The sequence below is a fragment of the Solea solea genome, chromosome 6 (assembly GCF_958295425.1).
Source record: "Solea solea chromosome 6, fSolSol10.1, whole genome shotgun sequence".
In the NCBI taxonomy this organism is placed as follows: Eukaryota; Metazoa; Chordata; class Actinopteri; order Pleuronectiformes; family Soleidae; genus Solea; species Solea solea.
This window is the reverse complement of record NC_081139.1, coordinates 17841180-17866112: the sequence shown is the minus strand read 5'-3', so window position 1 is coordinate 17866112 and position 24933 is coordinate 17841180. Positions and strand designations below refer to the sequence as shown.

Genomic DNA, 24933 nt, shown 5'->3' with positions numbered 1-24933 from the left:
ATCTCATTTAATGAATATTCAAGTCATAAATTAGAATTGTAATGATATTTTAGAATGTATAGCATGGACTGAGCATTGTTGTATTAACATACTTAGTCATACCAGCAGCGAAGAGTCTGACTCTTCCAATCATTCATTATAACTAATGCAGATATGATTGCTTTAAACTGCCCTATTTGTTAGTCACTTGATTAGTGAGACACACCATTGGGTAAATGATGTGTTACCTGATTGATTCTTTAATTTGTACGCTCATACATTTATATTATCTTATGGGGAAATTATCATACTGGGGACAATCATTTAATAAGATGCAAATATGTGTTTAGACAAGTGTACTGTTTACATTAATGATGCCCACAGTAACGAAAAAAAAACAACTGTTTGCTTAAATGGACATGCAGGTGTTGAGTAAATAAGAAACTACAGTATTTTGGTGTTACTTAGAGTCTTATCCTCTTCTTAAAGCTTTGGGTCATCACTGTTGTTTTGGGGTGGTCTTAAGGAAATATGTCGATACATAAAAGTAAATAAATAAGAATTCTGAAAAAAAAACGGCCTCTGTATGCAGAATTCTGTATTACACGTGACATCCCTCGACACTTGGCACGTCTTGAATCCAGCCAAATCCGCTAGTCCTCTGCTTTCGCTCTGCACACACGTCTGGCCAGGATGCCGTTTTTGGCCAACGACAGAATCTCTATAATAAAGGGAGAACCAATCACAAATACCTCCATTGTTCCATTATATATTTCTCACACTACTCGGCTCGACGTCACAGCTGCACGAAACTGCCGTGGCGTCGTTTTATACGCGACACAAACAAACTACTGACTTATTAATAACCCTTAGTGCTCACATGGCACGGAGCTGTGCCGCAGCTGCACCCATGGTAAATTGCCGTGGAAATAATACACAACTCCTTATATGGACATCCTGGGGGCGTGTGGGTGTGTTTATAGGTCACATATTCAGGCTTTAAATGTTGTTTTTTTTGTCTTCTTACGTGTTGTTGAGTCAAAGTTATGATTTATTTTATATAGCATTTTTAGTCGTGATATAAAGTAGAAATAATTGTGCAGAAGTCTCGATTGCCTAGGTTGTGCTGAAAAAAAGAATATAAGACACTCTATATGGCACATTCTTATAGCGTGTCACCGGAAAAAATTACCACCATAGGAAATGAATGAGTGAGACTATATTACATTTGTCCAAGAGATGGAAAACATTTTCAAGGTTTCATTGTCGCAAAAGATTATATCATTACTCAGTAGTTCTTATTGGGCATGTAACAAATGTAAATGTCTGTCTCACAGACGGGAGCTGCAGAAGCAGCTGTTATTATCTACTAACAAGAGTTTTTGTTTGAGATTTATTTAAAAAGCTGTGGAACTCTTACCTGTCAGCCAGACATCACTCCACTGTGCAATCAAACTATCACACCACTGCACAATTATTTTGATAATCCATTAACTGGTCTCTGTCACTTTCTTTTTAAAAGATAAAAACACATTCTGTGATTTCATCTTCTTAAATGTGATGCTGGTTTATTTGCTTCTCTTTGGCAGATAAACCCAGTAAAGAAGATCAACCTTTTGCATAATTGTCTGCATTTCTTGCACAAAACAACTAATAACTTTAAAATATAATTATTGTTTCTCAACTTCACCTCTTGTTGGTTTCGCTGAGACTCATATTATAGCCATTAATGAATTATTCTTTTTTGTAATGCTCCATGATTTGATATTATAGGTTTCATTGTGTGGTACTGCTATTGTTTTGTGTTGGCATTTTTGTTCTTTCCGTCTTCTGTTTTTCCAACACTGATGGTATTGTTTAATTATTGTGTGTTTTCCTCAACACGACGCCGGCCAAATCGGAGGCTTCAGACTCTTGGGAGTGACACTGACTCGCTGAAGTCTGTGACAATAAACAGAGCAAGTAAAAGTGGTTTATAAAGGGCTGTTTTATAATTATCTACCTAAATAACCACAGAATATTTTACATACATATGTATACATATGTATATTGAGATCAATCGACCATAAATAGCTTAAATGTGATCAATTAGTTTAAAAATGACAAAAGTATAGGTCATGGATGGAAAGTTGAGTGTTGTTTCCGCTATGCATTAATGCACGAGCAGTATGAAGCTGAATAATTGATAAAGTAGAAACCGCACAAACATAAAGTCATTTGAGGGTAAAGCAGTTGCACAGGTTGCAGACTGTTCTGTCGAAGAGAACAAAGACGCCACACTTGTCCCTGTGCAAGTACAGAAAAATATCACTTTTGCCCTGACTTTCATTTCAAGTTAAAAAAAAATATTTCAAGTTGCTAAAAGGGTCAGGTAAAGTGCAAGGAAGCGGTGGGGATCATGGCAAACATATGACTTCTGTTTCACGCATGCTATTCGCGTCGGAAAAGAAGGCCTTGACGGTACATTAGTGCCCCAACTATCCAGAAGAATTCACCACAGGTCGCGCCTCAGCCGCGCTGGGAAAGCTGTGAGTGGCTCCAACAATGTGAGCTAAGCTGCTGAGGTCACCTCAGTCAGAGACGGTTTCCAAGACTGAAATCCTCTTTTTTCTTATAATTCATTGAAATCAGTACAAACCCTGGCGAGGCAAAGATTATGTTTGGGGAATACAAATCAGGGGGGGAAAACAGCCAATGACTGTAGAGGTGATGGCTGTGAGCTGACTTTAACACATACGCACTAACAGTGTGTGTGCGCACTTCGAGCCCAAACTCTCAGTGAACTCTCAGCTCACCAGGATCACCTCCTCTCTCTGTCTCTCTCTTTGTCTGTTGTTTTTCCACCAGTCTCACAAATGTTCTCACGTCTCTGTAGATGAAGCCCAAGACTGAGAGAAAATGTTTTACTTAAGTTGAGACACTTTAAATTCACAGACACATGACCTTGACTCAGTGCATAGCAGCACAGCATACACTTATAGCATCGCCCAGACTAGACGTAGACCACTTAATGAAGCCGATTTTTGGCCATATTTTATATTCGGCATTGACTGTTTATCTTGTATCAATCAGATAACTATAACTTATTTATGTGAGTTAATACATTTAAGCTCCTATAGGTCACTAAAACGTTTGACAGTTTAGGTATTTTTGATTATTTACATGCTGGAGCTACTTCTTGGACAGCCACATGTTGCACTCACATGGTCTCAAACTATTTTAAAATTATAATGAAAACTGGTCCAAACTGACCAACAGTGAACGACATTTATTAATAATAACGATAATATATTGGCACAGCGCCCCAGCGATTTTGAACACACAGGAATTGGTCATCCAACAGTAATCTTGTGACTTGTGAAATTCTTTGTTTGAATTTAACTAAGTGACACAAACTTATGAAATGAGGCGGGAATAGACCTGCAGCTCCCGTGTTCCCATAAGCAAAAACAACCGCAGATTTTCCTGGATGGACGCTGGAGTTGGAGAGTGCACTAAGGGAAAAATAAATCTGTTTTGTGGTCAAATCACTTCCTGGTAATGTTTCCTTGTTAAATCCTGTTGTTGTGAGGACACATATTTTTTCATTTTCCAAGCACATGGCACAAAATCTGTTTGCAATTTTCAATGCTGAGCCCATTTGAGACAAAATGCCTGGAAACCAGGCTCTTTCACACTCACAAAGCTTCTGTGTCTGCCTGTGTGTGTGTATGTGTGTGTAAATACAAAATGCTGATGCTCTCTGGAAAGACGGGCACTTTAATCTGCTCCACAGCAAGTCTCAGAGAGAGGAAATCACCTGCTTCTGAGAGAGGACCCAATAAAATAAAAAAATAAACAAATCACAGACAAAAACAAAAATGCAAAAGAGGGCATGAACAGAAAAAGCACTTGCTGCTATTATCATGGAAGAACACACAGGGCCAATGAGCAGGGAATTAGGATTCTGGATGCATAAGTAACAAGCATTGTGGTAAAAGAAGGGACAAGTGATTCATCAAGCACATGGAAAAAAAAAAAGAAAGAGAAAAAAGAATAATAACCTTAAACATGTCGAGACACTAAATCACCTCCATATCAGCACTCCCCCCCCTCCCAGCTAATTTACTTCTTGGGAGCCTTTTGGCACACAAACAACCCACATACGTCCAGGATTTCATTAGTAATGGCTGGGTAACAAAAGAGAAGAGGAGCAGACACTTAATGGCTTCTTTTTTTTTTCCCAGTTGTAACATCATATATTTCATGTTTTTAAATAGACCATTATCTTCAGTTCTCTATGACAATCATGAATGGGACTTGTGTGTGTCCAATATGATATCATAAACTCTACTGATACCTATAGTAGTCCGATACAGTCATCTATGAAGCTGTTAACAACACATTTGTGCTCAGTCAATTCTCCATCTGTATAACTGTGACCGATACGGATACTCACTGATACCGATTGCCATTCCTATTCAGTTGCAACTATATTTAAAACTGTCTGTGTTAATATCATCAAGGGAACTTGGAAAAGCCAGATTTTGACTTGCCACCACGCTGCTATTTGATGATGCTGGCCGTCAAGCACACTGGTGTCCACTCTGTGTCATGCTTTTATGGTCAGTTATTTTATATAATTTACAAAATCAATATCATGTTCTTTTGAAGAAGACCTAAAACTAGTCATTGAGACCATAAACTTCTCAGGAAAGTGGTTACTAATGTGATTACTCAAGTGGGAGGAAGCTCATTTACCATAGACTTGTATTCAAACTGACTTATGTTTTACAACCACCAGAGATTCACCCCTGGGGGCTATTTAATCTATTTTTCCTTTCTATTTGGCTTCAGGAGAAACCTGGAAGATCCATTTTTTAAAAAGACGGCCTATGACATGCACTTAGCAGCGTAGGGCTTATTTTTCTTGTGCCATATTAGCAACCATTCCACTTAAAGGTACAGTAGCTGTATGCGAACTACACAGATGTAGTTACGAGGCTGTAAACAGAGCCCAGACAATGGATGAGCAGAAATGTTCACTCTCAGACTGATTTATGTGCTGTTGAAGGGTTATTGTGGAAATATTGATCTGGGTATCCTTTGATTAAACATGTCAATGGCACAAACTCCTCCTGTAAGCTTGACTGTATGAACTATGTGCGACTATACGAACTAGAGTACTGGCAAGAATCTGGTGAAATGATACCTGTCCTTGCAGACAATGCAATATAGTGAGATAAAAAAAAAAAGGTCTTTTGAGCAAAACAAAAAAGTAAAAACAGAATTTCTGCATGTACTATTGAGAGGAGTGGAAGTAGAAGGAGCAGAAAGATTTCTGATATAACAATACAGCACTTCAAATAATCCATAGAGTTTATGGCCATGAAATATTGCAATATTTTAGTTAATGAACATTCATATTATTAGTTTTCTACCTATTTGACCCTATTTCTTACATGTACAAACTCAATTTAAAAAAAAAAAACCTGACAAAAAACCTTGGCAAAGAATCTGAGAGCAAAAAAAAAACTGCTCTCCAAAATAAAGGTGCTGCACAGCAAGATATTTTAAATATTCTATTGGTGTTGCTGCTTTTCATTTAGTTATTTATTCATTTTGGTTAAGTTGTGGAAGGACTGAGCTTCTTTTCCCAATTGGCATCTTTCAAGCAAACCAAAAGCATATTCCTTGCATCTCTACAAACAAAGACGCGCTGAGCAGAACATTATCCCGATCAATACTGACAATGGGGGAAATGTGACAATAACACCAGGTTTGACAAACACTGGAGTCTTACTTTGATTTCTCAAAGATTACCTGCATCTGCCACAGAAATGAAGCGACACCCCTGTTGTCATTTTGGTGGCAGAGCAGCAGTTGAGTCAGCAGGCAAACAGGCAGGTGACTAATTTAAAAATGTAATTGGATTTTTAGTTTCAACCGGCACATGTGCTATTATTATCTGGCTTTTTTTTTTTTTTTTTATTCGTTTCTGCATGGTGAACAAATCAACTTAAAACTCCCAAGGCAGAAGAGTGGAACCGAAGCTGCAATACACATCTGTACAATTCATTCCCCACACCCTCACCCACCTACACCAGGTTCAGTCCACTTGCAAATCCATTCTTACATTTTAGTCTACAGCATGTCTTCATGTCTCTAATCCATACCAAGGCCACACCATGGACTGTAAAGGGAGCTTCTTCTTTTTTTCAAACTGAAAAGCAGAGGGTTTAAAATAATAATCATGTGCTCAAGCTGTAAAGGTGCTGCGAAGACCGTGACGTGTCAGACCAAGACAGTGAGCAAACCATATACAGTACATGTAGCAATATACCGTATGTTTTCATTTGCCGGGAGAGAAAACTGTGTTTATGTCAGCAGAGAGTTTGCCAAGCATCGCAAACGCTGAAAAATACCAAAGCTAAAAAGCCTCGGTTCCCACTCCAAAACAACTCAACCAGCGGAGAAGAACAACAAGTGTCTGCAGTGGAGATAAGTACAAATATAGACGGCTGAAAAAGGAGAGGAAGTCGACAACTGGCTGCGACCGACGTAAAGAAAAGATCATTTTCTCCAGCGCAGGTAAGCAAAATGGGGCACTTCAAGCAGAGGTCAACATAATAAGTCTCACTACCTCTCTCTTTTTCACTTCAGTGAGTGGATATTTGATGTATATAATGTTTTCACAGTGCCCTCATCATGAGATAATTATCTGCTGCTATGGAGGAGACACACTTTACCTGTGGCTGACATGCGACAATTCAATGGTAAATGGTTCAATGTCAAGTTGAGATTTTATGAAAATAAAACATGTAGATGTGTATGTGCAAACACAGTCTCGCTCAGGGGTATACGAGGGTGGACTGACAAGTTCATTGGCTGACTAAGAAGGAGTAAGGCCAGAGCAATAAATCTTGGCATGCATTAAATTCAACCTTCCGTGATACTAACTGCATTGTTTCCTTTCAGATAAACCCACATTTGATAGCTCATTGAAGACTTAGAGATCAGCATTAAGCCATGTTTACATCATGGTAAAGTTCAGTTTAGTACGGCACAGTTTGGAACAGTAAAGCCTTCGGGTCAGGCTTGCGTTTCGACTGAGAAAAGTAACTTTACTTGCAAGGCGGGGTGTGAGCTGTGCCCGTTGACCGGTGCTGTCAACGAACAACGACATTGAACATGACGCAGCAAGGAGAAGAGTACCGATAAATGGTTGGGGCTGGTGATATTGGTGCTATTCCTATAAAAAAAATAAACATAACATACCGGACAGAACCAAACCGTTCCCGAAACACGCCATTAGAGACAATTTGTGAACATGGAGCAAATTTGACACAGTAGCGTTATCAAATGTATAAAAAGGGGGGTTTGTCTCCAAGGACAATCATGCCAACAGGGTTGCTATATTAGGGGATGATGCTCCAGCTTTATCAACCGTGAGGGGGTAGGGAGAGCTTTGAAGGCGACCCAAGGTCCGGACGTCCTGCCACAGCTACCACCCAAGAAAACATCGATCATGTTCACCACAAGATGATGGATGACGGACTGTTATTGCTGTAAGCGTCTCCCATGAAAGAGTGGAGAACATTCCACACAACAAAGGCTGGTCATGTCGCAGGAGAACTTGGTTTTCTTGAACATATCCTGACCCATGATGTGTGTGTTGTGTCCACCACTTCAAGCCAGATACTAAAAGTGTAAACCGCAGAGGATGACGATAAGATAAACCACATTTGGTCAAATTCGACCACTGTGGTCATCATTAACAGCCTATGAACAAGTGCAGCATCCTATTTGCACAATTTCTCAAACCTGGCAACCTCCTTGAACGACGCTCGAGTGCAGGAAAACGTTTTTGCATACATTTTCCATAAAACACCTTGAAGTTCGAAAAAGAAAAATGTTCCAAGGTGGTAATTTCCACCTCAGTCGGAATTACATTAGCGGTTTTAAAGTCCAAGTGCTGTATATGCTTCTCTTAAAGACTGTTGAAAGCAAACGTTCATTTGTGGTGAATTTCACGGCGCTAAACTAATTTTAGACATTTAGACATCGCTGCAGTTCATGGATGTTCTCAGCGGGGGTGTGTCTGCACATGCTGCTCTCATTCTGCATGAACTCTACCCTGCATGTAAATCCACATACGCCGCCCTCACTCCAACATCAAAGCTGTCTGAATGAAAGAGAACACATATCATAATCCAACACGATTGCATGTAATGTTAATATTTAGTTCAGAGCACAAATGACTGACTATAGTATGACTTCACCTAGAAACACTGCATGCGATTATTATACATTTTGGATGATTGTAGTTTTCTATATTCCATGTTCCATTTGTTTGCTTACTTATTTAATCGTTGTTTGTTTCCAGTTCTGTGTTATATTATATACTCTCTCTCCTTTGTGTCTGCCCTTTCACTCTTTCTCTCTCACCCCCTTTTTTGTCCGCCCCCTCTCCTCTTTCCCCTACTTCCCTTCACACCAACCAGCCGGGGCAGATGGCTGCACGTCTTTGAGTCTGGCTCTGCCAGAGATTTCTTCCTGTTAAAAGGAAGTTGTGTTTTCTTTTTGTTTTGTTTTTTTAATCTCTCCACTGAGGCCTCATGCTTGCTCATTGAGTGATGGGTTTTCTTTCTTGATAGAAATATCAAGCACTTGTTAAGACCTGTCTTACAATGTAAACACCAGAACCAGTGCACGTAACACCACACATGCTTTACACTGTCATGGAGATAATTATTTACTTGGACGTAGCATAGGGATGCAATTTTCAATCTAGTCATACTCTCAAAACGGAGATTTGAGCACAGTATTTTTTTTATGAACAACAACGGCAATTTGACAAACAACAAGTTACTGGAACATCAATAATTAGTTTTTCAAATCAAAAAATAATTTAAGTGTGTGGCAGCAAGGTCAGTTAGGTGGAGCTATGAACCATATAGTCGGCAGCTGCCACAGAACTACACCATTGTCAGGTGGACACCTGACATTGAATAACAGCTACACATTGGCTCAATAATGACTGAGGTACACTAAAGCTTGGTTTTCACCCAAAAAAAAAACATCTCGAGTCATCAGTATGGGAGCGTCGTTCAAGAAGACAGATAATCTGCAAAATGTATCGAAAAAAAGTCCATCCACAATTACCATCAAGTTGCTTATTGAAACACCAAGCTGGTAGGACAGTGAAGCACTCATCAATGCACATGTGGTGGTGTCTTTTTTTGTTGTTTTTTTCAGCACATGGTAAATCAACAGCAGGGACAATGCAATACAATCTTCAGTTAAAGATGTTCATTAGACTTAATTATGCCTATGTGTGAGAAAAATAACAACATTTTATAATTGTAAAACTGTGAAAAACTAGGTTTTTCCTCAGACAATAATCACACCAACACTGCATGCCTGATTGGGGTTGTACATTTCCTTATTGTGAATAAAATCCAAACATTAACTTCAATGTGTTTCTCCATGACACAATTTACCTCAATAATGTATAATCTTCAAGAAGGTTCGTTTATACCCAGACACACCAGCTGTCAACTCTATGATCACATGGGACACAGAATAAGATGAGCAGCGACGTGTATAGGCGGCATTATAAAGTAGTTCAAAGGTGCACAGTAATGCGATGTGCAGAAAGGGGGATGGGTTCACAACGGGCCTGATGTGTGGAGTAATGAGATGGTGCATTTCCACCACGGCGCACACCACAATCAGGCCTTTTCTTTCTTCATCTTGATTCGTATAATACCTGTTGATTAAACAGTCTGACTGATTCAGCCAATGCTCTTTGGTGACTCCTCCTATTTGTAAAGGAGACAAATTAAAGTCCTCCATCAAAATGTGATCAATGCCACAGGAGCCTCTGGCTGCAACTGGCACCGAGGTGTAATGAAGCTATAATTCAACTTTACTGCGAGGTAAATGAATGATGGACATTTGAAAGAACCCACAGAGGATTTCCTGTTTACGTCTGACCTGTTTCAATCAAAAAATTGAGAATTAAAACCTAACTGTAACCTTATTAATTGCAGTGTTTCAGTTTTTTTTTTTTTTAGCATTTATTGGTAATTTATTAATGCATGATAATAATAATAATACATTTTATTATTAATAATAAATTAATATATTATTAATAATAAACGCACTTTATATTCGAGAAAAAATCCCAAAGTGCTACATAAGCAATCAAAAGGAGTTAAAAAAACAATAACAATCGAGAGTAACAACAAACCGTAGTAAAAACAAAAAAAACAGATTAAATTGTTTTTTTTTTTAAAAAGCATGAATTAACCTTGTATTATAATTTGTAACATATCTTCAAAAACAATCAGATTAAATGTCGCACACTTAAAATAGTCAACAATTTTCACTTCAAGTCCATATTTATCTCTATTTTTCTATTAAAAGCCATTTAAATCCTTGCCTTTAAATAACATCATCCGCTTTATGGAGCTACTGCTATGTTTTACATAGGGGTTGCCTTTAAATGTCACTATAAATAATACTCGTAAATGCTCTGTACTCAATAAAATACCAGGACTCTTCAGTGTGAAGCCACACATCCACTGCTTCAGCACATGTTTCACAATAAAAGCCTTGCTGAAAAAAAAAAATGAATGGAAACAGGGAACAGAAACCCACGATTTGTTTTAACTTTCAAACAGGAACAGGACGTGTTGTGTTTTTGACACATGTAACAGATCTAGGAAACACTGCACCACCTGGTATGAGATGAAGCCCTATGAACACATATATCACAGTGGATTTATTTACTGGCTTGTGACGTATGAACACATCCCTTTATATGTTGCTCAGACTGAAAATGATAAAAATTCCCTTTTCACTGAGACTTTTTCGGGGTTAAACAGGCCCAGCATCTGTCAAAGCCAGTGGACCTAATATTCTGTTACATCTCAGAGGCAGCCTCCAGCATTGGCAGGTAACTACTGCAGTGCTCGCTCACTTTTTACAACCACTATTCATTCACCAAACACGTGTGAGTCTAAGCCAAAGTGAAATTATTGTGTGTGCGTGTGTGCCAACTGTGGTGGGTGTGTTAGGATTTGAAATAAATAAAAAATCTTCACAATTAAAAAGAGCAAATTAAAGGTTTAAAATAGCAACACTTGTTGTTTTCAATTATACTACGTTGTAAGGATGTTGCTGGTGTGAAAGGCTTTGGGGTGAGGACAAAAAATTGTAACAAGAGTCTGCCGTCTTTTAAAATGGTGACTTTGCGCAGAGAGTGGGACGTGAAGTGCAAAGCAAAAAATGTGCACAGACGTTCATTCAGTGAGCGAAATCACAATCACAGGAAGCCACAAATACACAGAGAATTCTTTTCAAAATAGCTAAAAGAAGTGCAATTGAATGGTTTAATTGTTAACTGTAATGCCAGTAATGTTTTATTGTCTTTTGTAAAAACTATTTTTTGATGTTCGCTAGAGTAATTTATGTCATGTTTTTTTAGTAGAGCATGACTGTGTTGAGACAATTCTCCTACAATGTGGATGATAAACATGCCTGACCCTAACCTAATCTAAACTTACCTCATCTAACAGTGATGTTACATAAAGAGGAGAGGCTCTTGAAAACAATACTGCTCCACAGTAACACTGGCACATTTAAAGGTCCACTGTGTACAGGCGGGAATCTTTCAGAATCTCATTCTACTCTACTGCTGTTACTGCTTTTTTCCCGAAGAAAAGTTTTGTCATCTTGAAATCAGAGTTTAGCGTTTGCAGGATGAGGAGGTTTTTAGATCCATAACAAGTCATTGTAAACACAATGTCAAAATTTGACATTTATTGAAGCCATACTTGCACAAGTATAACCCGATAATAGTATGTGAGGGTACGACACACCTTGGCTCACTTGTAATCATAAAGCTGAAGTCTTCATTTTCAGGTGCAGGTCTTTTGAAATGAGACAGACGTTGCCAATCAAAACTAAAGCAATGTTTTTTTGGGTTTTTTTGACACCTCTACCAGTGTGTAAAAATGGGGTTAAATAGGAGAAATTGCATATGCAACCAAGAAGTGTGTTTATAATCATTTATATCATTAAACAAAAAACGTAGCCATATGTTTTATGTAGCCATAAAATAAGCCTTTCATGTTTGTACTTTAGGAAAGGGTTGTGCTTTGACTAGCCCAAAAGGACAAACCGGACAAAGCATTCATTTCAAATTGTTTGACTTTGACTTTTTTGACTTGTTTTCAAGTTGTTGTTTTTTTGTAAGTTTTTACTGTGCAAACAAATAAGATCAACACCCTTTCCAGTGTGTGAAGGCCAACTCAGGTCTTCTTTGTTTCATGTTATTTTATTTTATTTTTATATATCTTATCCTTTGCTTTATTGGTTTCACGGTCTATGTTTTAATACATTTTTGTTGTTTTACTGTTTTTATTATTTCCTTGTTTTTAATGTTTGTAAGTTTTATCCCTTTATTCTATTTCTGTGGAAGGTGTTATACTAAATAAATGTATTATTATGACTATTATTAAAGGGAGGGATGAGGGGAGAGTCTTATTTTTGTCATTGTCTAACCATTAGATGTCATTTATTGTTGCACCGTTAATGTGTGCATACTAATGTCTTTTGCTCATATAGTTTAATATTTATTAGAAAGTGCAAGGTGTTTTGTCATCCTAGTTTTCTATCCATGATAAACTCTCCCTCTTTCATGTTCGGCACAGTATGAATAGCCTTTTCAGAGAGCCAAAGAGCCACATCTGCAGCAACTGGAGGTCTTTATCTGGCAATGGCTTACATTAATAATAATTTCCTTCTTGAATGGATTCAACATTCCTTATTATTTTACATCAAATGGGGTGAAAATATGTTTTGTAAAGACTAATCTACTTGAGACTGCTCTTTGTAAACAACAGCTTCACTCTATCGCCTGCCCCAAATACATATGAATAAGGACTCAAGACTTCACAAAGGCAGCTTTGCCAGGCATCAAAAACTTCTAAATAAGATACCTTACCTGCAAGGCAACCCATAAGTGACTGCAGCAGCACTAGTTTCCATAGCAACATCATCTTCAATTTTGTAGGGTCAAAGTACTCTCACATTTACTCAGAAATGTATGGAATCGTATTTGGAGCTGGCCTCGTTTTGCAGAATCTGTAGGGGAGAAAAAGAAAAAAAAAAACAGGTGAGATGAGGGTGGTGGCAAGGTTCCAATAAGCAGCATATTCTTCTTTTAACTGCTCAGCATGGTCTTTGTCGCCAAGTGAGGAACACAACAGGAGATCAAGCATGTACACGAAAGAGCACAGTGATGGTAGTAATTATAATGTGCATTTATAGCAGGAAAGCTAGCCCTCCTGAACATGTGACTTTATGATGTATTTAATCAGCCACCACTTCAAGCTCAAAATATCTTTATCCACATTGGTCCTCAAAAATATTTTTTTTACAACCACCAGGCACATGAACACAAAATACCTCATGTACATCATTCATTTATATATCCATGGGACAGTCAGTGTGAAGGCAAAGTCAACCGTAAGGTCCAATAGCATTGGCCTCAATCAGTAATATGTACTCACTGTACAAGGTTAAGTGTGTGCACAACAAAAATATAATCACTGCTGGATTCATAAAATGTGCACACCAGCCTGTTTTTAATGGTACTACGTTGCATAATGTTTGTGTATCAGAATTGCAGTAAATTGACTCTGGTGTCTGCATGCTGCCATGCCCATATAAGGAAATGTGTTTAGTGAATCATGAAGTGAGCGGTGTGCTGAACATACACAAGTCACAGTTTTAAGAGATGACTCGGAAAAGGTGAAAAACACAAGAATCGGCACAACAGCAGATGTTGTGTCTTGAAAAATTGACAAGCCAGACACATGTTTCCATTCTGATGACATTTAAAGAAGGGAACGAGGGGAAATAAATCTGCGCTGCATTAACTGACACAGTGAAAGAGCTGGGTCCCCAGTGGTTTGGACGATGGCGTGAGAGAAGAAAACACAGTTTGACAATTAAGTTGATGGCAAAAATGAGGAGGATAAGAAACAGCGCATCTGACAGCTCAGGTTTAGAGGCTGGAGTAGTTATGAGACAGTATTCCTGAAGTGCAATGTGTTCAAGGGATGAGAAAGAAGTTGGTGACATCCACCAAGAACCATCACCCAGAGGTCATTTATTTCATAATTGTTAAGATGATACTTTTGTAATTAATGAGTGAAAAATAATATAAAACATCAATTATATATAATTTGTAAGGCAGAACGATTCAGGCACATTGTCTTTCTAATAATGAACTGAGCAACTAACAACAACTAACTCAACTAGTGTGGATGAAGATTTTGTGACTTTTGTACCTTGTATGTTTGCCTCAATGGCTGAAATGCATTGGCATGTTTCTCCTGTTGATTCAATAACCATGAAATATTAAAGGCTCAAGTTCTCTTCGATGTTTCAGATCCCTAAGTAAAGAACACCAAAGTAGCACTCCTGACATGTTGTTTTTTCGAATAAATTGTGATGATGATGACGGTGAAAGTGCATCCCATTTTATGGCTAATTAATACCCCAAAACTGAGTAGAGTGTTAATATGAAAAGATGTTTGACAAAGGGGTGTATGAGTATTTACATATTCGAAGCCAGTCGACAAACAGACATATTGATGAATCTCCAATATGTGCATCAAACGATCGTGCGCACTACTTAAGCAGACTTGTTTGTATGCACTATTCGTGAATGAGGCCCATTGTTCCTACTTGAAAGCCTCATAGTTAAAGGATGAAAAACTTTCAAACATCCAGGAGAATTCTCCTCTGAACCTGAGGGTTTTGATGGAAGCTACAGAAAAGCCTGGCCTTTTTCTGTCACACAGGAAGAGCAAAAAATGTATGAAGTTGTTTTTGTTGAAGACTCACTACTCAGTGATACATGGCATCTTTTGACACATTCATTATCTTGATACAGCGTGTGATGTACTCTTGCTTGCAGCAGTAGTTGAGAAATGGTCAACTCTCCAAGCTGTCTCCAATCAAAACACATTATGTTAATATTCCATCAAACGAGCGAGAACACTTCAATGTCCAACTGTCCAAACGGAACTCTGGGACAAGGCTGTTCCCACAGTTGTCTCCTTCACTTTTTTTTTGTGCGACAAAGTGCACCCAAGAATGACAAACACCGAGGACATCACATTTCTACAGAAGCGTAAAAAACTGCCAGTGTAGTTTTTACGATTGCATACATTGCCATCACTTTAGCAGCTTTAGCAACTCGTGCTACAAAAATGGCCATGGCTAAGCTCTGCTCACTGAGTGTCAAGCAACACCAACCACATGTGAATCCCTCTCTACAGACACAACAGTGCATTTCCACACTCTCCAGTCTCCAGAACGTTGAACCTGTGTATTCATATATCACATATACGTACTTGTAAAGATACATTAGGGAGCAAGACAGACATATAATAAAGGAATCAGTTAAAAAGGAAACTATTATTATTTGACAACCAGCACCACTGCTTGTCAAACTATATAAGCTACAATTAGGTCTCCATCCCATGGCAGTACTTTCTAACACCTTATACCAATTTGATGCAGACTTATCCAGGTTGCTAACCACTTTGATGGAAGAATATGAGTGAGGACAACCATCCGTTGCTCAGCAACTTCCTTAAGAGAAAGGATCTTTATAGTCATTATACAACCAAAATTGCTCAATGAAATTTCCGAGGTCAGACGGAGGTTTGATCCTCTAGAGTCACTGCAACTTGAGCAAATGTGTCCAATATTCATAGGATTTGATGGTGGGAGGAAACCAGAGAGCCATGAGGAAACCCACACAGACACAGGGAGAACAAACACAGAAAGACGGGAATCGAACACAGCACCTTCTTGCTGTGAGGTAACCAGAGTCAACCACAGAGCCACCATGCTGTCATGGAGTAACAGAAGCAAGTCCTATGGCCAAAATGCTCCATGCAGTGAAGCCTCTCCTGTACACCAGTACTCAATAAAATCAGGAACGGTTCTGTATTGAGCAAGACTTTAGATCGACAACCTGCACTATTGCTGGATTTTGCGACAGCATAGTAGCATAGGTCATATTAATGAACCAGTGATAAGACAGGCTGTGCTATAGGCTACACTGTGTCCCCATTTAATGTCTTAAAAAATGACTTGTCACTCACTATTTCGTGCAGAAAAGCTATAATATTCCTGACAAAAGACTCTTGCATGGGTTGTTAAGCAAAGTAAATCTATGGCTGTCCACAAATTTGTTTATCCTGCCGGGTCTGACATTCTATTCAACCCCCTTAATCATATTGTTGTCACCCTCATTGGCCAAAATGAGAATATTCATCTGCCTCTAACACCATCACTGCTCATGTTACATGATGGAGAGGTTATTAACCTTACGGACCTTTCTGACTATATCTACCCAATTTTGTAGGGCCTTTGTTGTCTTATGTATCTCCGCAGTGATTATGTTGATGTCTCCTCGCTCTATTTGATGGACAGTGTTGTGAGTCATTGTTCTGTAGGTGTTTGACGTACGCTGTGTGACACGAGATGAACTTGTGAAAGGACCAATAAACATCTGATCTCTCCCAAAATTGAGTCTCACCCACTCAACACAATTTAACAAAGATCAGTTTGGTTTTTATTTGTTTTGTAATATTCTTATTCTGATAACATATGTTATCTCCATCTGTTAGTTTACTTGAAAGCTGCAAGGCGTCCTTCATCTGATGCCATATTCAGTCAGTGTTGGACAGCTGCTAAGCCTGCATTTACAAGTTATTGCTTATCAAATTTTACACACCTGCGGGAATGTTCCAACAGCAAAGACTGTTGCTGGACTAATCGTGACAAGTCAGATATTTTTTGTTTGTTTTTTTAAAGGAAGGAGTTCCACTGTAAACGGGACTGTTCTAGTTCTAGTCTGAATTTATTGAGTCTGTGTTTCATTTTAATGTGCTTTGCTAGTTGGGACATGTCAGTGTCAAAAAGAAAATAAATTGGACAACTGGTCAGGCTGTGCTGCAATATTTCTGATGTTTCGTGCCTCGATTCTGTCAAACATTTAAACAGAGCTGGGCTCGTCTCGAGGGCTCGGACCAGTGTTTCTGACTCTAGTAATCATTTATATGCCGAGTTCCAGCTGCTTTCATCAGGGCAAAGGTAAAGCCTCTGTGAATAAACTATCAATACATTCTTTTTTTGTTCCTTCTGCTATTGTAGCTCTTAATAAGCATGGGATCAATTATATTCAGTTTCAACTTTCCTTTCCTTGACATATCTAACAGATATTGGACACTGTAGTGTTGAGTTGAGTGGACTGTATTGTACTGTATTTTTGTTTTATAGATTGACTACTGTCTGCAAATTAATAATTAAATTGCCCCTTTTTCTTTTTTATTTGCCTACTGGTGTCAGTCTTTGGTGACAAACCAGTTTCCGCTCAATTCAAGTTGGGATTAGTGGAGTTAATCCCATTTATTCACCCCAAGATTTAAAGCAATATAACCAGTCAAGACACTAAATCTACATTGAGCAGAACATCTCCAGGAAACATGAATAATACATCTAAATGTATATTTAGAGTTGAAACACAAACCTCTCCAAAAATTAAAAATACTACTGCTACAAAGTCACATTATGACTCCACCCTGCTGTGATTCAGTATAGACAGCACAACGTTTCAAAACACAGAGTGCAAGAATGAGACAAAACCACTGAAACACATGAAAAAGGCACAACAAGCTGTTTGAATAGGCCGCATTCTCATTATTCTCAGATTCCCTACCTGCCGGCTCCCTCTCCTGTCTCCACCTACAGAAAAGAGGCCTTTTATCTTCTTACATGATACAGAAGGTTGTCAGAGTGTCTCTCGGAAACATCAATGGTGCAAGGCTGAGTCTGACTCTTGAAGCGCTAGTTTTTGCATAGTATAGTAAGTGTTGTGAAAGCACCAAGCGCTTTACCGGTTTTGTTTCAATTTAAACTTTCACACCGGCATTAATGAGATGAACCCCTGCACGACACACAAGCGTGCCCTTGGTCAGGTCTGATAGTATTGCCTAACAGAACACATTTTCAAAGGAACTTTTCCCTTCACAAGGACTACAGGTGTTAGATACCGACAACTGTGGACAAATGAAGATACTACGACCTCGATGACTGAGAAACTTCACAGACATGTTCACACAGGCAGAATTACAACATCGACAACACAAATCACCAAAAGTTAAGCAGCAGCTCTAAAGATGTCCTAATAAATGTGATTGCATGAACAATGAAAGCTTGATCATGTTTAACGTGAAAAGCCTTGCTCTTGGAGAAAACCAGAGCAACATCACTTGACTCAAAAAGTCAAATGTCAAAACTTGTTGTCTTAATTAGTCTTCTTCAAATGTTAACCAATTCATTTTACTTCTGCCTCAGTCAAGGCATGAAAATAAATTCCACAATTTAGTTTCAAGGACTCTTTAGATCTTAGGTGCCTACCCTGGATCCGCCAGTTAATGCCAGTTAACCTTTTGTCCTGTTTTTTACAAATCCAAGAGATGCCATGTCACGATGGCTCCTCTTCATCTCTCACTTATAGAGCTGTAGTTACTTCTAGTGACTTATTTATCTACACATTTCTATGGTCTGTTTTTTTTTTATATTTTTGCTTTGGTCCTTCCAACCCTTTTTCGCCCGGAGTTGATAAAGTGCCCCTGCGGCTAAAGATAACACACTACTGAGGAACTCACTAACTTGCTTTTGTCTATTTCTGCTGCAATGTATTTACTTACTTGATGCCAGGAAAATGGAAGTAGATAAATGCCCTGGCTACATGGAGCATTTCCAGCTGAGCGTTGTTAACAAAGGTTCTGGCCAGGTGCAAAGAGTTTACCAGTGCTTGTGAGTATGACACACATTATTACAATGGCACACAACTTTCCGAAACACTTTAAAAAGCAACAGCAAAGATGTCAAAAGAAAAATAAATGTCCACTTCTTAGTGAACACAGCACAATGATTAAATGGCCCTTTCATTGTCACTGTAGTAATACAATTACAACAAAACTACTGCTTATACTATTCTCTCCAGGGCTTAAATAGTACTGCTGCCACTTCTATTGCTAGCACATCTACGTCTACTATTTCACATTCATAATACAATTTACTTTTATAATGCTAATATCCCCTAATTCCCCAAATTACAGCCAGGCTCTGTATCGCTAAAGCAGATTGATGTAATATACACCCGGCAGGCCACTTAATTTGGTACACCTGTTCAACTACTTGTTAACAGAAATATCTAATCAGCCCATCACGTGGCAGCATCTGAATGCATTTAGGCGTGTAGACATGATCTAGGGGCCACACGGTGGTGTAGTTGTTAGCACTCTTGCCTTGCAGCGAGAAGACCCTGGTTCGAACCCCGGTTGGAACAAGGGCCTTTCTGCATGTTGCATGTTCTCCCCGTGTGTGTGTGGGTTTTCTCCGGCTTCCTCCCACAGTCCAAAAACATGCAATGTGGGGATTAGGTAAATTGGACACCCTAAATTGAACATAGGTGTGAGTGTGAGAGTGAATGGTTGGTGTGTGGCCCTGCGATGGACTGGCGGACTGTCCAGGGTGCCCGATGTATTGGCACCCCCCGCGACCCTCTGGTGGAGGATAAAGCGGTAAATGATGACTGACTGACTGACTGACATGATCTAGATGACGTGCTGAAGCTCGGAATGAGAATGAGAAAGGAAGGGGATTTAAGTGACTTTAAATGTGGCATGGGTGTTGGTAGGAGTATTTCAGAGACTGCTGATCAACTGAGACTTTCGCTGACAACCATCTCCAATGGAGATGGTATGTTGGAAAAAAGACAAAACATGCTGTGAGCACTAGCTCAGGAACAAAATACGTTTTTGATGCCAAAGGTCAGAGGAGAATTACCAGACTGGCTTGAGATGATTGAAAAGTAATGCAGAAGACTATCTTTGCATGCACAACTCATCAGACTTAAAGCAGATGATCTCCAACATCAGAAGACCACAGCAAGTGTAACTCTATTAGATGCCCTGTGTACCTTATAAAGTGACCAGTGGGTGGATTGCATCTGCATTTGTTCATAATGAGTTTGATGCTACAGGCCAAAGGGAAGGACATGATCAATAGATCTACTCACAATAAAAATGAACAAATTTGCATCCATAATTGTTTGCCTGTTCCATTCTGAGAAATGCAATATCTACCTTGACAAGGGGTAACACATCTACCATGGTGCTATTGAAAGAGCATTGTCACCATTAAATCACCAGTTTTATTTCCCAGTGCACTGTTAGCAATCCCAAAATACATTAATGCAGGACACAGGACAAGAGCCATCTATTACAAGCCTTGTTCCAAGTCGAAACTGATGTCTTTGAGCAGGAGGAGCAGAATCACAACTTGAATTAAATTAGCTTTGGAAGAGATAACACATTTGGTTAATGTACTGCACTGGGATAACAGATCCATCGTCTTGTTTTCTGTGGCTTCAAGGAAGAGAGCCAAACAGAATCAGCAGTGATGAAGGGGACAGTTCAACTTTAAGAAAAGTGTTTCTCACAGCTGGATGAACATCACACTAGACTACAGAAGGATAGAACAACATTATTTCCAGTCAAACCGGCCACAAGGCCAGCATTCAATTAAAGCAGGGAGACTCTTTTTTTAATGAAATCTGTATATGCTCACACATTTGCAAGTTTGGTTGTTTTTTCACCTTTAACTCTACGGAGCTCCCCCTACAGTTTTGGAGTACATATTTTTAAGACACCACCAGAAACATCCATCCATCCATTATCTACCAATCATAAATACTCACTGCTGACGCTCCCTCTCCCTTCCCCTCTCCTGGCCATGTGCATTTGTTTCCAACGGAGCCGGTGAACAAAGTCGTGAAGCCATGTCATTGCTGGACAATTTTTTTTTAAAACGCCCCCCTAACTACACAAGGGTCATTGAAAGTGCTTGAAGTTTGTGCAAGAAAGAAGTTGATATTTAGCCCTTGTTAGTTACGACACCACCTACTGTTTCATGCCCTGCATTGCTCGATGTACGTAGACTAGGCTTACACAGAACAAAATGTTAAGTCATAATTAGTAGCACTGTCTCTCCCCACTGTTGATGTCAGATTCCATGCAGAACAATGAGTGAGTAACGTTAAGTGAGAGATAGAGAGCAAATTATTGTTGCCTGGGAAATGCAAAGACTAGCTTGACCAAGATCCTAAGGACAATCATTTGGTCAGACACAGAGCATGCCACAAATCTCTTACAAGGGCTCTTACAAGTTGCCCTCCCATCTTAAGCTGTGTCAGCTCATTTGGTCCTTTTTTTGAGGGAATTGGTCCTGTAAAGTCCTTGAAAAGTGCTTGAATTGGATGTCAACCAAAGTGTGGAAACCCTGGAGGCCCCTTTGGTCGTTTCTGCCTCCTCGCTTCCTTCGACAACAGTTTTTTCTGCACTTTCTTTGCCAGTTCTGCCATGATAAATGTCTAAAATAACACTATCACTGCATGTGTGGGTGGGTGTGTGTGTGTGTGTGTGTGTGTGTAGTGCAGTGAAGCATGTTGTGTTTCTCGCGAGACCTGAGACTACGCAAGACCTTCTTATTCTGACGACTCCAGGTCAGCAGCCCTGATCTTGCAAGGCTGGTTTTCCACTAACATAGAGTAGGGGGAGTGGAGAGCTGTTAAATTAAAAGGATAAAGGGTCAAAATACTGCATAGTTCCACTTTAACAGCCTCACTTTCCTTCACAACACTGGCAAACTGCTAACAAGCAATGCCACACCAGTTAAGATAATGAACTGTTGAGTCAAATATATCAGATTTCTGCACGCATGTATTGTGATATTAGTGAAAACAAGGCAACTATGATGCCGATGGACAGATTTGGATTATCTTTTTTGAAGCAACATTCTTCTTTTCTTTTAATTATTATTTAAAAAGTGTGACTCACACAAGCGCCAGTGTTATCCAAAATTACAGCTCATTTAATTAGCAAAGCTTTTGTTGCCTTGCTCTTTGCTGCATGTCGAGGTGGCAGTGTTCTTGCTTTTGAGGATGACAGTGACTCTAAAGGGAATATAATATCAAAGAAGTTGCACAAGGTCCAGTATACATTTACTCAAAAAAAAAATCTTTTGATTTGAGGAGCAGTCAACACAAGGTCTGTGTACAGAGCAGAAACCAGACAGATTATGTAATGTGCTCTGTTCTCAGAGTTCAAGTGGTCAGCTTCAAGTCCTTGTCACTTTTTATTAACAACTTTTATCTTAGTTTTCACATTTTCTTAAATAACTCACAGCTGTTAACACTTGAACTGTTTCATACAAGGGTTCGTGACTTAGGCCTCCACACTGACACTTAAGTTTTAGAACTGCTATTTTTTTGTGCCAACTGTTTTGTGCAGCTTTTGTGATAACGGCTCTATTCTTGATTGTTGTATTTCTGTGCCAGTTAAGAAAATACGCACACACATGAGAATCAATTCATTTGTGTAAGTTAATACCAACAAAGACCAAAAATACGATACACGATACAACATTATCATGATGTTTAAGTCACGATATTATCAGAATATTTAAGTAACAATACAATATTATCATGATATTTAAGTCACGATACAACATTGTCATGCTATTTAAGTCATGATATTATCATGATATTTAAGTCACGATACAACATTATCATGATATTTAAGTCATGATACAATATTATCGCAACATTGCAAAATACTAGTATTTTGTATTTGCGAAATCACATATTGGGAATACTTATATAACAGCTCTAGTGAGATTGAACAATTGGCATCATCTACTCGACTGAAACCTCAATTGATTATTTCTGCTAATCCACAAAATTTTAACGTTTATTTGTAACAAAAAAATGATATGCAAAAATAAAAAATCGACATTTGGTATCTCAAAAGCGAAAATATTGTGATATTTCATTGTATTTTTTCCCCCAGCCATACTAAACACTTTCTGACTTTTGTGAAATAATGTAATAATGAATAGTAAGTAGTTATCTTCTATCTGTAAATGTCTGCATGACCAGTGACCACACACTCAACTATTCCAGAGTTCAGTTATACATGGGATCTCCCTCTTGCTGTCACATTAAGCAAAGAAAACACATGAAAAACTGTTTTTAATTGCTACACAATGTCATTTCCACACAGTCACAGTCCATGACATCAGCTGCAGATTCACTCTGCATCAGGACAAGCCGCAGGAGGGTTAGCATACATGGGCAGCACTGCCCGTGTTGTGGATTTACATTAACATATGTCACCAGCCTGAAGCTTAATTTTACACTTCATGCTGTTACGTGGAGCTCACTGTAAAGCTGTGCTGGTGGTAAAACTAAGGTATGACAGCCGTGGGAAACAGATCTCTGCTGTGCATCCACATCACTGCTGATGTGAGAGGTGTATTCGGAGAGTTTGGAAATGGAGAGTGACTTTTCCAAACTCTGTTGCCCTGACACATCTCAAGTGCTGGTCCAGAAAAACTGAAGCCTGGCTGAGGAACTTAGCCAGGCTAAGATTTTGTGGTTCTTCCATTGGCATGACGTCTTGTTCCGTCTCAACCCTTTCAATGACTGACATATTAAATAAGCAGTGCATACAACAGTTTAAGCCTAGTTCACACTCAGATTTCCAGTCTGTCTTCAGCAACAGCCTTGGATCAGAGTTTAATCAGCAGTTGCCAGATGAAGTGTTAAATCTTCAAATACACACAAAAAAAGAGGCTTGATGTTGCTCATTCCGATTGTCTGTCTGCTGGAGATCTGATTAGAGTCTGTGACAACCCACTTCATCTCTGTAGCCAAACAGAGTCCAAGATGGGATGAAGGCAGCACTGGTGGAAGCCCAGAATGAGAACACAGAGGAAAGAAGAAATAATAAAATAAGTAATGACTTATATTAAAGTGCTTGTATACAAACATACTTATGGATAGTATGTCCAGTTTCTGCCAGTTTCTTCCTAAATGTTCCACATAGGACATTTAATACAAAACTGATTTAAAAATGTCCACCATGACATAAGCCACAGCTTTTTGAAGGCACATCTCTGCATCTGCACAGTGGATAACTAAATTAATGACAGTCCCAGATGTCCGATGGATTTGTATAAAAGCCATTTGGACATGGCCGTGGCACAAAACTAGTCTAGCAACGACAATAATACAGCACGGAATTGTTTTTGACAAATAAATCTGAAAAGTACATAAAAGACAAAGAATGGGTTGGGGACCTCAGGAGAAATCAATAAGGGAGAATGGAAGTGAAAAAATAGTTTTGACTTGTTGCTGAATGTGGGTGTGAGGCCAGGCCATTATCACTGAATCAGGTTTTAATCTCAGCTCAAGTCATCAGTTTTTCATAAAAGGTATTTCTGAGCTTACAACTTGTCTGACACAACAACATTATGAGGCTGAATGGATGTGAATTTCTCTAAAACAAACAAACTTCTGTTCTTTATTCTCGTCTTCCTTGGTTTTTAATGGATGAACCAACTAATTGTGCTCGCATACAATGACAACAGAATCTCATTTATCTGAACCACAGACAGACGAAATGGTCCGCTAAACAAACAGTGCCATTTTTGGAATGCCTAATTATTTCATTTGAGGAATAGATGAGATTTTTAATACCTGCAGTTTGCATAGTCTGCAGTTCTGTCTAAACTTATTTCGCCATGAATATGATGTCCTTCGTCGCCGTAACAATGTTGATTAGAGAATTGTTTCTCATCTCCGGATACAAAACAAAACAAAATGAAAGTCTCCAAGGGCCTTCAATCAGCGGTAAAACACAAGTCATAACAACCGGAGAAGACACCGCATCATATTTTCCTCACTTAACAATTAGAAGACATTCATAACAACAGCTATAAAAAAAAGTGTCCATTTACTAATGAGCA

The 24933-nt window shown here is 38.9% G+C and overlaps 1 protein-coding gene across 2 annotated transcripts in view; it reads right to left on the bottom strand.

Moving 5' to 3' along the window:
- cntn4 (contactin 4) overlaps positions 1–24933 on the bottom strand; it is a 211960-nt gene that overhangs the window by 178410 nt on the left and 8617 nt on the right. For both annotated transcript variants that reach the window (XM_058632553.1, XM_058632554.1), the window contains exon 2: positions 12974–13113. In XM_058632553.1, coding sequence (XP_058488536.1) covers positions 12974–13028 — 55 coding nt within the window. In that variant the 5' untranslated portion in view covers positions 13029–13113. The remainder of the gene's footprint in view (positions 1–12973; positions 13114–24933) is intronic.